This window comes from Stenella coeruleoalba, assembly GCF_951394435.1.
Source record: "Stenella coeruleoalba genome assembly, chromosome: 8".
NCBI classification, from domain to species: Eukaryota; Metazoa; Chordata; class Mammalia; order Artiodactyla; family Delphinidae; genus Stenella; species Stenella coeruleoalba.
This window is the reverse complement of record NC_137154.1, coordinates 22,590,924-22,603,267: the sequence shown is the minus strand read 5'-3', so window position 1 is coordinate 22,603,267 and position 12,344 is coordinate 22,590,924. Positions and strand designations below refer to the sequence as shown.

Sequence of the window (12,344 nt, the reverse complement as noted above, 5' to 3'; positions counted from 1 at the left end):
GCTTTACACGTGTGATATTTTAGGCTGATAACATTATGACTCCCTGTTTGTAGATAAGGAAATGAGACATAGAAAGGTTAAATAATTTGCCTAAGGTCACACAGTAAGTGACAGAGTTGTAACATCAACCCAGGCAGTATAAATCCAGGGTCTGAACTCTTAACCACTATACTGTGTATCCCCAATGATAATTATTATTACAAGCATTTATTGAGCACCTGCTGTGGGCCACATGCAATTCTCAGTTGTTCAGGTGCATTAAGTTTTTTTTTTTTAATTTTTGTTGGAGTATAGTTGATTTACAATGTTGTGTTAGTTTCAGGTGAGTGAAAGTGAGCCAGTTATACATATACATATAAACACTCTTTTTTAGATTATTTTCCCATATAGGTCGTTACAGAGTATCAAATAGAGTTCCCTGTGCTATACAGTAGGTCCTTATTAGTTATCTATTTTATATACAGTAGTGTGTACATGTCAATCCCAATCTCCCAATTTATCCCTCCCCCCATCCCCCCTTGGTAACCGTAAGTTTGTTTTCTACATCTGTGACTCTATTTCTGTTTTGTAAATAGGTTCATTTGTATCGGGTGCATTATCTTAATTTTCACAAAATCTTAAGACAGAGGCACTATTCTTATTTTCATTTTACAGATAAGGAAATTGAGGCTGAACGAAGTTAAAGCATTTTCCTGATGTCATGTGGCTAGTGAGTGGTAGAGCTGAAATTTGAACCCAGGTGAACTTCTCACCCTCACTGCTAATCATTACAGAAAAATGTACGCTCGGAAGGGTAGGCTGGGGCAGGTTGTGAAAAGTTAAGAGTCTGGTTAATAAGTACCAGGGATGTAATGTACAACATGATACATATCATCAATGCTGCTATACGTTATATATAAAAGCTGTTAAGAGAGTCAATCCTAACAGTTCTCATCACAAGGAAAATAATTTTTTTCTAGTTATTTAATTTTGTATCTATATGAGATAATGGATGTTCACGAAACTTATGGTGATAATCATTTCACGATGTATGTGAATCAAATCATCGTGCCGTACACCTTAAACTTATACAGTGCTGTATGTTAATCATATCTCAATAAAACTGGAAGAGAAAAAAGTTAACGATCTAGGATTGTATTTTATACGCAACGAGGAGCAGTTGATTCTGAGCTGAGTGCAGAGCGAGGAGAGGGAGAAGGTCAAGCATGGCTGGAGCCCGGGGAGCTGGGACGTGGCGGTCCCTTTAATGGAAGTGGATCCAAGAAGAGAGGGAGAGGTTGGGGAGAGAGGGAAGGATGTCCGTTTCAGACATGCAGAGCTTGAGGCGAGGGGGTCTTCAGGCAGAGGTGTCCACGAAGCATCGAGAGAAAGAGGATTATCGCTGGAGGGAAGATTTGGGGAGCCATCCACAGAAGGGTGGTGGTTGAAGCAGTGAAGTTGAAATTGGCGGGAGACAGGCTGGGGGGTTGGACAGGAGGTAGCCAGGCCCAGGAAGCCTTTACAAGCAGGAGGAAACAAACGGCCATTAGCAATGGATCAGGGTCTGCCACTGCCACTGCGCTGCCTCTCGAAGGGTTCTGAAAGTTCGGATCCTTCGGGTCCTTAGAGGCTGGGGAAAAGGCAGACGGGATTGAGGAACCTTTGCCTCCTCCTGCTTTCCCAGAGTGGGGGCCCCTCCCCTCCTGCAGACTCGGAAGACGGAAGACGGCTGCACATGGCCCTGATCTGTCTCGGGGGCCACGGGCTGCTGGGAGAGGTCCTGTGGGTGGACTCTGAAAGGAAGGCAAGAACTCGCAGCTGGCCACAGACAAGCCACCTCTTCTCTGAAGGTCCAGGCTGCCAGCATTTTCCAGGCCACAAAGGAGCAGTGCTTTTAATGGGTCGGAGTATTTGCAGAGAGGCTTGGGGCCAGGCATCCTGTGTCCTGGAACAGAGGAAGTCTCGGAGCAGCTCCATCTCCCCCAGTTGCCTGGTTCCCAGGGAAACGGGGGCTGGGAAGACAAGATACCCACGGAGACCATGAGGTTGGGATGCTGGGCGAGGAAGTGGGCGGGCACCACAGCGGGATGGGGAGCAGATGGGGGATGTGGGGACTGGTGGCCAGGAGGTTCTCATTGATGTGTTTTGTCAAGAACCCTTTGAGGTGGGAGAGGGGCCGACTTCACAGACTTTAAATGGATTAAAGGCGACATTTCCTACGTCCAGCTGGAGACAGATTGCTTCATTTCCTGTCTTGAAGCAGGTCAGTTGCTTTTGGACGACTGCAGTGGGCCCTGGGTCCTTTCCTTCAGATGTGGTTGAGGTGAATGCCACCAGTTTAATTAACCACTGAGCTTAACCTTCTCACTCCTCCCTCCCCTGGGCAGGGAGAGACAGCTTCTCTTTCCTGAGTACTGTGGGCTGGGAAACAGATTCTTAGATCTCTGTGTTTGTGGTGGCAATAATAGCTGGGGAACTTTGGAGTCGCAGTTGAATTTTTGAAGTTAACTCTGCGGACAGTTTTCCATCCTTACTGAAATAAATACTATAAAATGCAATGTTCCTCTTCCTAGTTAAGCGAGTAAAATAATACATTTTTTCAGTGACTGGGAAACCTCAGGAAGGACAAAGAAAACATACATGTGGAGCACATTAAATATTGCTAGAAGATGCAGAGATATAACATCCCAGAGTAGGAAGCGTTTCATGGTCAGTTTATGGGCCGTCTGTTGATCGGTTATGTTTCAGGGTCCTGGGTGAGGATCCACGGCATCACAGAAACCCCGAAGACTTGACTTCTGTCCCCCCCAGAGCCTATAGGTTTGGTCCACCATACATGCACCCTGAAATCTGGCTTAAGCCTGGTAAATGCTGCAGAGGTCCTGGAAGAAATATAGCAAAACTTGAGCTGTCTGGGGTCTTTGGGGAGATTTTACTCTAGGTAAGTGAGTGTGCCTCTGACAACAGGGATCTCCTCTTGGCTTCCTCAGTGTCTACCTCTGTTGGTGACAGTGCAGGGCCGTTCTTAGGAATGTTAGTTTTTAGACTGGGCTATAATACAGGGTTGCCTTTGGCTCCTTTTAGAACTTTCTGGTCTCTTTTGAAGCTATCTTAGGCTGCTCTGCTTTTGGAATTCTTCAGGTGGCTTTTTATAGCTTTGTGGTCCCCTCCCATGGTTGTCAGCTTTTACTTCTTGCAATTTGTCTGCAGGTTGGCAACGGCGTCCTCTCTCTCTTCTAATTTGCCGTGTCCTTGGGAACTGGAACACAAACCTTGCTGGAATTTACATAACCGGAGAATCAACAGACCTGGGGGAGGGGAAGGCTGGAGGGCCCTTCCTTGAGGACACTCGCAGCACCTAAAGGACAATAACATCCCAAAGTGTGTTTTGATGGTTCGGAGGCCTTTTTCTGGCTTGCTGCTGGTTTTGGGGCGGTTCCTCTAGCATCCTCTGCCTCTGTTTCTCTGCCCTGCATTGGGGGTAGGGGGACATAGTATTTTATGAGGAGCCCTTGACAAGGAGGAATCCCAGGTGTGTCTGTTTACCAGCGTGTACCTGTGTTCTCTGAACAACAGGGCACCTAAGTGTGAAAGATACTAAAGACAGGGGTTTGTGAGCCAGAGAGATTTTTTTTTTTTTTTTTTTTTTTGCGGTACACGGGCCTCTCACGGTTGTGGCCTCTCCCGTTGTGGAGCACAGGCTCGGGACGCGCAGGCTCAGCGGCCATGGCTCACGGGCCCAGCCGCTCCGCGGCATGTGGGATCTTCCCGGACCGGAGCACGAACCCGCGTCCCCCGCATCGGCAGGCGGACTCTCAACCACTGCGCCACCAGGGAAGCCCCTGAGCCAGAGAGAATTTTGTGGGAAAAGAGAAAAGGAAAAGGAAAGTGAGTGATCACTGAGACATCTCTGCCAGACTAGACTCTTAGAAACTTTTAGTGGAGTCTTTCCAACCTACTGAAAAGGAAAAATAAAATTAAATGAACACCTGTGTTTCCCAACAGCCTGTTTTAAAAATCATATTTCCTATAGTTATAGTTAAATTATTATAACTATATTAACAAGTTAATAATACTATATTATATAATAATAATAATACATTATAATATTACATATTAACTATGGTTAATAATACCATATTGTGTATTTGAAAGTTGCTAAGAGAGTAGATCCTAAAAGTTTTCATCACAAAAGAGATTTTTGTGACTGTGTGAGGCGATGGGTGTTGACTCACTGGTGATCGTTCGCAGTATATACATACATCAAATCATCCTGCTGTACACGTGAAACAAATACAATATTATATGTCGGTTATATCTCAGTGAAAAAAGTCATTACCATATTGCCTTATTTGCTTCAGATTTTTAAAATAATAAAGTGTTACCAAATATTATAAGTCTACAGTACACCCCTTTCTGACCCTATCCTTCTCCCTTCTCTCCAGAGACATCCTTTGTCCTGAACTTAGGGTTGTTTCTTCCAATGCGAGTATATATTTTTGTATCTTCAATAATTGATAGTATTCTTTTGCATGGGTAACTTCATCTAATTGGTACAACACTATACATTTTCTTCTGTAACTTTTATTCTTATATAACTTGCATATATCTTCTATAACTTCGCCCCCTCTATTGTATTTGTGAGATTGATCCATCTTGATCCTGGTTCATTCTTTTTTTTTTTGATTTTGTATTCTTTTTTTTATTGAAGTATAGTTGATTTACAGTGTTAATTTCTGCTGTACAGCAAAGTAGCTCAGTTATCTACATATATACATTCTTCTTTATATTCTTTTCCATTATGGCTTATCCCAGGATATTGAATATAGTTCCCTGTGCTATACAGTAGGACCTTATTGTTTATTGGTTCATTCATTTTTTTTTCGGTACGCGAGCCTCTCACTGTTGTGGCCTCTCCCCGTTGCGGAGCACAGGCTCCGGACGCGCAGGCTCAGCGGCCATGGCTCACGGGCCCAGCCGCTCCGCGGCATGTGGGATCTTCCCAGACCAGGGCTCGAATGGTGTCCCCTGCATTGGCAGGCGGACTCTCAACCGCTGCGCCACCAGGGAGGCCCTGGTTCATTCATTTTTTACTGCTGTTCAGCGAGGGTTGGCAAACGATAGCCCCTGGGCCAAATTGGCCTACGCCCTGTTTTGAAAGTTACTTACTTTAAACGTACTTACTACCTGTAAATCAAGTTTTATTGGAGCACAGTCCTGCCCTTCGTTTATGAATTGTCCATGGCCGCTTTGTACCACAATGGCAAAGTTGAGCAGTTAAGACACAGTGCAAGACCCAAACGTTAGCAAAGCCTAGAGTATTTACTATCTGGCCCTGTACAGTAAAAGCTAGCCATCCCCTCCTGTAGAATTCTAACAGTGTAGCACATGGTATTAATTCTCCTGTGGGTGAACATTTGGGTCATTTCTAATATTTTTATTTTACAAGCAGTGCTTCAGCACACATTTCTGTTTGTTCAGGATTCTCCCGAGTGTGTAGCTGGAAGTGAAATGACTGGGCCATGGGGCATATGCCCCTTAAATATCACCAGGTATCACTAAGTGGGTCTCCAAGGTGGATCTACCAATTTGCACTCCCACGAGTAGTCTCTGAGACTTCCTGTCCCTCCCCATCCTGGCCAACAACCTGGGATTTTAAGACCTTAAGTTTGGCGAGTCTGCTGCGGTTAAAGTGGTGCTTCATTACTGGCCATAGTCAACATCTTTTCAAGTTGTTATTGAGCGTTTGCCATTGCTCTGATGGGAATTGCCCTGTCATGTCCTTTGCCTGTTTTCCTGTTGAGTTGTTTGTCTTTTTTCTTTTTTTTTTTTTTTGCGGTACGCGGGCCTCTCACTGTTGTGGCCTCTCCCATGGCGGAGCACAGGCTCCGGACGCGCAGGCTCAGCGGCCATGGCTCACGGGCCCAGCGGCTCCGCGGCATGTGAGATCTTCCCGGACCGGGGCACGAACCCGTGTCCCCTGCATCGGCAGGCGGATTCTCAACCGTTGCGCCACCAGGGAAGCCCTGTCTTTTTTCTTTTGAGTTGTGAGAGTTCTTTCTGTATTCTGCTCCTAGTCCTTTGGTTGTATGCGTTAATACCAAATATATGTATTCATTCTATGCACTGAAATTGGTTTTCAGTCCCTGTGGATTCTTAATCAGTAGAGCTGTGTCTTAAGATATAGTCAGTCTTAATTCATTTGAAGATATGTGTGATCTGGATATACACATACGTACATATATACACATATATGTGGTATGCGTGTATATACACACGTGCACACGCACACATATGTGACTTCTTTTCCTTGGGAAAGTTTGTGAGGTTGAAAGGGTCTAAGGCTGACGAGAAGTCAGTAGATGCCATCGCGTCTGCAGGGTTGGTTCAGCACCCCCTTCCCTGCTGGGGCGGTTCACATAAGTTTGCAGCAGCTCCATCTTGGAGCAGTTCAGGTGCCTTTCCAAGGCTGTCCATTCGAGTGAGCTGATCGTTGCTGACGCTTTGGCTGCGTAGATGTGACCCACAAGGTCCCAGGGAAGCCAGAGGCCACCGTGGTGGGATGCTGAAGGGTTGGGAGCGCTGCCCGGGACAGAAACCAAATGTGACTTCTGGTTTCGGGTTTCCCCATTTTGGTCTTGGCTGAGGTCAGACCCTGGTTTCAGCACGATCAAGTGGAGCCGTTCTCTGGCCCACAGCGATTTAAATAATTACAACTTCCATTTTCAGGCCAGACTCCTTTTGCTTACCTTCACGCTGGTCCATCATCTTCAAAACTAAGAACGCTGGCTTCCCCATCCCTCTACCTCCTCTGACCTTTCAAATCAAACTTTCTGAGTTGAACAGTTAAAAACTAAAAAACTCCACAGCCTTTGGGTTTCCAGGGCCCTGTGAAGTCTTGCAGCTGTGATCTCTGTGCATCTTAACAATCGCTCCGTGAGGCGTATGGGGAAGATAAATTACAACTGCCATCCTGCTGGTGAGGACCATCCGGAGATGCCGGCGCTGGCTTGTTCCTGATCCCGTAGCCGTCTTCAGTGATGGCTGTGCTGTCCCGCTCTGGTGCTCTTCGTACCACGTATGATGCAGATGCCGGCTCAGTTTGTGACCCGAGATCCCATGATGACCCCTCTTCGTTATCACCAATATCACTCCTTCAGGGAGGACCACACTCTGGGGGGCTGAGGCAGACATAACTCGGGGAGCACGTCCAACATTTCTTGAGCCTGTGCTACATGTCAGGCTCTGCTGTGTACATTTTTCTCACATGTCATCTCCTTTGATGCTTAAATTAATGCTGTAAGTAGCAGGGCTAGCTTCACGGACCTGTGACCTGCACAGGCTCCGTGCTTAGCTTAGAAGCACGCCACTCTTGGTTTAATGCCCAGCACTTATCTTCTTGAAGTTTTAAATAATTTTTGAACAGTTGACCTTGCATTTTCAGTTTGCACTAGGCCCTGCAAATTATGGAGTCAGTCCTGCACACAGATAAAGGAACTGAGGCTCAGAGAAGTGAAGTTAGTTACCCAAGATCACACAGCTAATAAATGGCAGACTGGGGGCTGGAGTAATTTCTACTTTGCTGCTTTATTGATTGAAAATAGAGCCCTGGAAAGAGCTTGAATTGCACTGCAAGGAGTGAGGAAGCAAGATAAATCGTGCTGTAGAAATAGCGATTTTCCATGGAGATTTGCTTACATGTTGTTCAGTGGTTTTGTGCTGACCTTATGCTAGCTGGTTGCGACCTTCTTCCTTGAGGGGAAGGGCCATTTCTGTCATTTTTGGGGGGGTTCCTGAAAGTGCCTGCAACAGGGAGCTGCTCAGACTGAGCCAGTGGGTTCATGGGCTTCTTTGATTGCAAAGCAGAGATGGAGCTCACCTCGGTGAGCCAGAAGGAAACATGAGGACTTACCAGACTGGTCCATAGTTAGGGAACCAGAAGGATCCGACATAGGCCTTGGATTAGATCGTGCCGTCACTCCATCAGTGGCAGAGGTTCACGGATCCCCAACCCATCTACTCCGTCTGGCTTTGCTCTTTTCTGTGTGTCTCTTATGTTACCGACCATTCCACTCTTGACTCTCCTGGGAGATTCGGGTGTTGCCCCAGGCCCCTCAGAGGCTGCTGGCCCTCCTAGCGGTTGACCAGTTAGGGCGAGGCGTTGCCCTCTGGCCATGTTGGTGTGGTTATAGGACATCAGCATGATGACTTGGGAGAAGGAGCTTTTAGAATGGAGCAGAGTAAGTCTCATCCTGTCCAGGTCATTCCCTGACCAGTCTCCCAGGATGGGCTTTGAGTCAGCCATCCTAGAAGTTGAGTTTGCTACTTCCCGAGCAGGGCATACCCCTGGCTGGAGAAGGTGCGGGGGGTCCTAAGGGGACTGGCTAACCTCCCTGGTGATCTGCTCTGGTTTCCCTTCACAGCAGCAAACCCTTTGCTTTGCTCCACTGCCCGCTACCACTGCAAGAACGGCCTCTGCATTGACAAGAGCTTCATTTGCGATGGGCAAAATAACTGTCAAGACAACAGCGACGAGGAAAGCTGTGAAAGTTCTCAAGGTAGGAGCCCCTCAAGCTCTAAAAAAAATAATTACGACACCACAGCACAGTAACACTGAAGAAAACAACACCCATCCCACGTTCAAATGCAACAGCCATGTTAATTTCTGCTCTTTACCTTGAAACCCTCGTACACATGGTTCTAACCATAATGCACCTACCATTTTATTTCTCACGCATTAAATATCAAATATACATTTTCTCTTCAAAATTGTAATTTGTCCCGCTGCACTGCACACCGTCTCGGTGCTCTACTGTGGTTTTCTAAATTGTTGCATTGGTGGAGGCCACCTAGGTTGTTTCTTTCCATTGAGTTACTTCCTCAGGATAAATTCAGCAGAGTGGGACACCTTCACAGTTCATGACTACGCCTCGTCATACAGCTGTTTGGAAATTTTTAAAACGTTGCCATTGCTGCTAGTATCATCTGCACGTGTCAGGTTTATAGTAGTATCCCAGGCATTCACTGTTGTTCCCTTTTTCCCGTTTTTGCTGATTTCGTAGTCATAGAATGATAGCTCTCCAAATGCTTTAATTTGCATTTCTCTGATTATGAGCAAAGCTAACATTTTCCCCTGGCTGTTTGTTTACTGCCTCGTTTCCTCTTGTATGAATTGCCTATTCCTATCAGAGCTCTCAACCTCAGAGCTGTTGGATGGAAACTGAAGGGTGCATTTGGGGATGGAAAGAGGAGCTTTTTAGGAAACCCAGAAGGACATGGAGGGGTCATATCCTCCCCTGTTAAAACTGACTGGGTACGTTTCTTTACTCGTTGTCTCTTTTCCAGTAAACATGTATTTATTTCTTCAGTGATTAGAAAAAAAATACAAAGATTTAAAAATGCATGTCAATTGTAAGGCATCCTAAAAAGTATATATTTCTAGTGTTATAAACAGGTATCGTCCGTATGTAATCTTTACTTTTCTCACTTAGTATTATGTTGCTGTGATCCATCCATTTTACTGTTTATTGGAAGAGTTCATTTGTTTTGACCGTTATTCAGTATTTCACTGTATGACTGTACCACAGTTTACAAATTTAATAATACTGTAAAAAAGAAAAGCAAGAGAAAGATGGATAGCTGGTTAATTCATATGTTGGGAGGCAGGAAAGATGGGAGGTAAGATGAAGTTAGGTGCAGGTTCCTTTCAAGGTCCTGGCTTTTATTTTGGTTGGTGTTTATTATGTTATTAAAAATGAATGAATGACTGGGTCATGCAGAGACCACTGGTGAGAGTGCGCCACAAATTAAGGAATTACGAGCCATCCCAATCCGTGTGCCTGAGGTCCATAGACGAGAGAAGACAAAACGTGTACCTACGTGGACTTGGCCAAAATCTGTACAGAGAGCAGCTCTGGGGGCGAGTCTTGGGTAGAGTTAGCCTCTGATTGCCCTGACCTAGAAAATTCCCTCCTCGTGTCTTCTCCTCACCCGTGGTTCTCAAAGTTTAATCCTCAGACCGGCAGCGTCAGCATCACTTGGGAACCCTTTGGGAATGCAAAGCTCCGGATGTACCCAGGTCCACGGAATCGACCCAGGAGGTCGGCCGAGCAGTCTGTAGTTTAACAAGCCCTCCAGGTGAATTGAATTCACGTGCAAATCTGTGAACTGCTATCGATTATCCACTAAGTTTAGAGAGGTTTCTAATCTTGCCATTTGCCTGGGGATTTCTAAACTTCTGATTCAGTGCTGAACGGCAAGGTGTTTCTAGGCTTATGCAAAGTCACATTTTTATAAACCAAAGCACATGGCGTTGGGCCATCGGCCATCGGCCACTGGCAGTGGTAGAGGAACAGTAATCGCAGAATCAAGTAAAAATTAGCTTAGATAGGCGGGATTGAGAAAAATTTTCCATATATATTGTTTCTTATGCGTGTATGTATCCTAGACTCACTAATGGTGCCCTGAGATGGTCAACAAAAGGACTTTCAAGTCTAAAACTTGGAAGTTAGGGAATTCGTCCTGATGCTTTCAGCAGCACCTACAATGCTCCCCCGAGCCCATGCCTATCCCAGCATTTTGCTGAAGCAGATTTTTGCTTGCCCTTAAGAAGAACTGTTCCTCTGAAGGCTGGTTCAAGTCCAGCTTGTTTCTCTCTGTATACTGTACTCTCATATTATAAGCCTGAGGGGTAGGAAGAGTTGGTGGTGGACACACACACACAAAGCCCAACTCTTGGCAAATGCCTTACTCGGAGCAGCTTACCTTAGAATCTCAGCTTTGTGCCTTCCATACCCAATGACCTCCCTTTAGAAAATAAGCTCATTTGCAGGTGCTCTCAGAAAACTAGTCCCATCAGGGCATGGGTAACAGCTGTCCACTGCTGTCCATGTGACAGCCTCTGAGCAAGGATGCCTGTTGTGGAAAGGCATCTCCATTAGCTACCTAAGAACAGGAAGCTTTTTGGCCTCTCGAATCACACAGCTCCTACCTGGTAGCATAGGTAGTGCCCTGCACATAGTGGATTCAGTAAGTGCTGAAGACTAGAAAAGATTTCTTTGTAAGGTGTTGTTATTAAGCTGTGTTTAATTTGTACCTTGTGCGGTATTACACTGTACACGTGCTAAAGTTATGTGAGTTCAAGTATCCATAATCTATTAAAATAATCATAAGAAGTATTATTATTACTGTTTAAACAGAACAGATGATTCTGTCATTTCCTCGATGGGGGTATGCCCCCCCAGTGCGCATGAGATGGTAATCTGGACCTCCGTTCCCTTGGCCAGCCTGCATCTCTCTTAACGATGTAAACGTCCCTCTGCTCCGAGTGTGATTCTGGTATTGAAGGGGATGCTTTTCTCTACCATGTAGCTGCCAAAGCAAACTGACTGCTGATTTTGGTGTTAAAAGGAACACCGTTGTGCCCGTGCTGGGGGAAAACCTGACCCACACTGGGCTTTTGAGAGACTGTAGTGTCTTCCTGAGGAATTTCAGAGGCATCCTGAGTAGACAACGTATCGTCTTATACCACGTAGGATTTGACCTATTGTCACCTTAATAATAGTGCATATTTATCTAGCCCTACCCCGCACCAGATACTGTGCTGGACACCTTCTGTACACAAGTTCATTTAGTTAAAACACATCCTATCTGCTTCTGCTGGGCTTCCAGCCCTTGAAAAATGCATCTTTGCTTTCAGTTGATGTGGGAAAAGAAAATTATATTTTATAATGTTTATTTTGATGGAGTGAAGAAAACTGACCCCAAGACAGGAAATAGGGTGCTTGAAATACTTCTAATTTGCTGAGGGTATGAAAAAGTCGTGTCTCCACTGAGAGACTCCAGCTTTGGGTGCACCTCTCCTTCCTTCTTCCTCTCGTCCCCATTTAGTTCCCTTCCTTACGCTGACCTTTCAAAGCAACAGCGAACCCCGCCAAGACTCGGAGGCGGGAATGGGGCCATGAAAGTGCAGTCATTACTGTACCTTTCGATTCCAGATGGGATGTATTGGAGACCAAAGAACACTGTGCTGGAATCGAATTGTAACTGCGGCTTCATTCATTGGAAGCATAACCTGTTACCAGATGATTCCACAAGCAGTGGCTTTGGAGCAAGCTTTGCATATGGCTTTCTGGGAACTTTCCCTGGGAGGGTGCATCTGAGGGTCAGCAGGCGCTGCCGTGCGCATATTGGCTGTGGCCAGCACTCAGGTGGCCTTAAATATGTTGGATTCAGTCCTAACTGAACAGATAGATTCTTTCCAACTTTGGATACATGATAATGTGGCAGGCAGCCTTCAGTGGTCCCCAGCCCCTGGGGTTCATGCCCTGGTATAATCCCATCCCTTTGCATGTGATCTGGACCTT

General features: G+C 45.8%; 1 protein-coding gene across 3 annotated transcripts in view; it reads left to right on the top strand.

The window, feature by feature from the left end:
- LDLRAD3 (low density lipoprotein receptor class A domain containing 3) overlaps positions 1 to 12,344 on the top strand; it is a 256,451-nt gene that overhangs the window by 133,503 nt on the left and 110,604 nt on the right. For all 3 annotated transcript variants that reach the window (XM_079929694.1, XM_079929695.1, XM_079929696.1), the window contains exon 4: positions 8,403 to 8,537. In XM_079929694.1, coding sequence (XP_079785820.1) covers positions 8,403 to 8,537 — 135 coding nt within the window. The remainder of the gene's footprint in view (positions 1 to 8,402; positions 8,538 to 12,344) is intronic.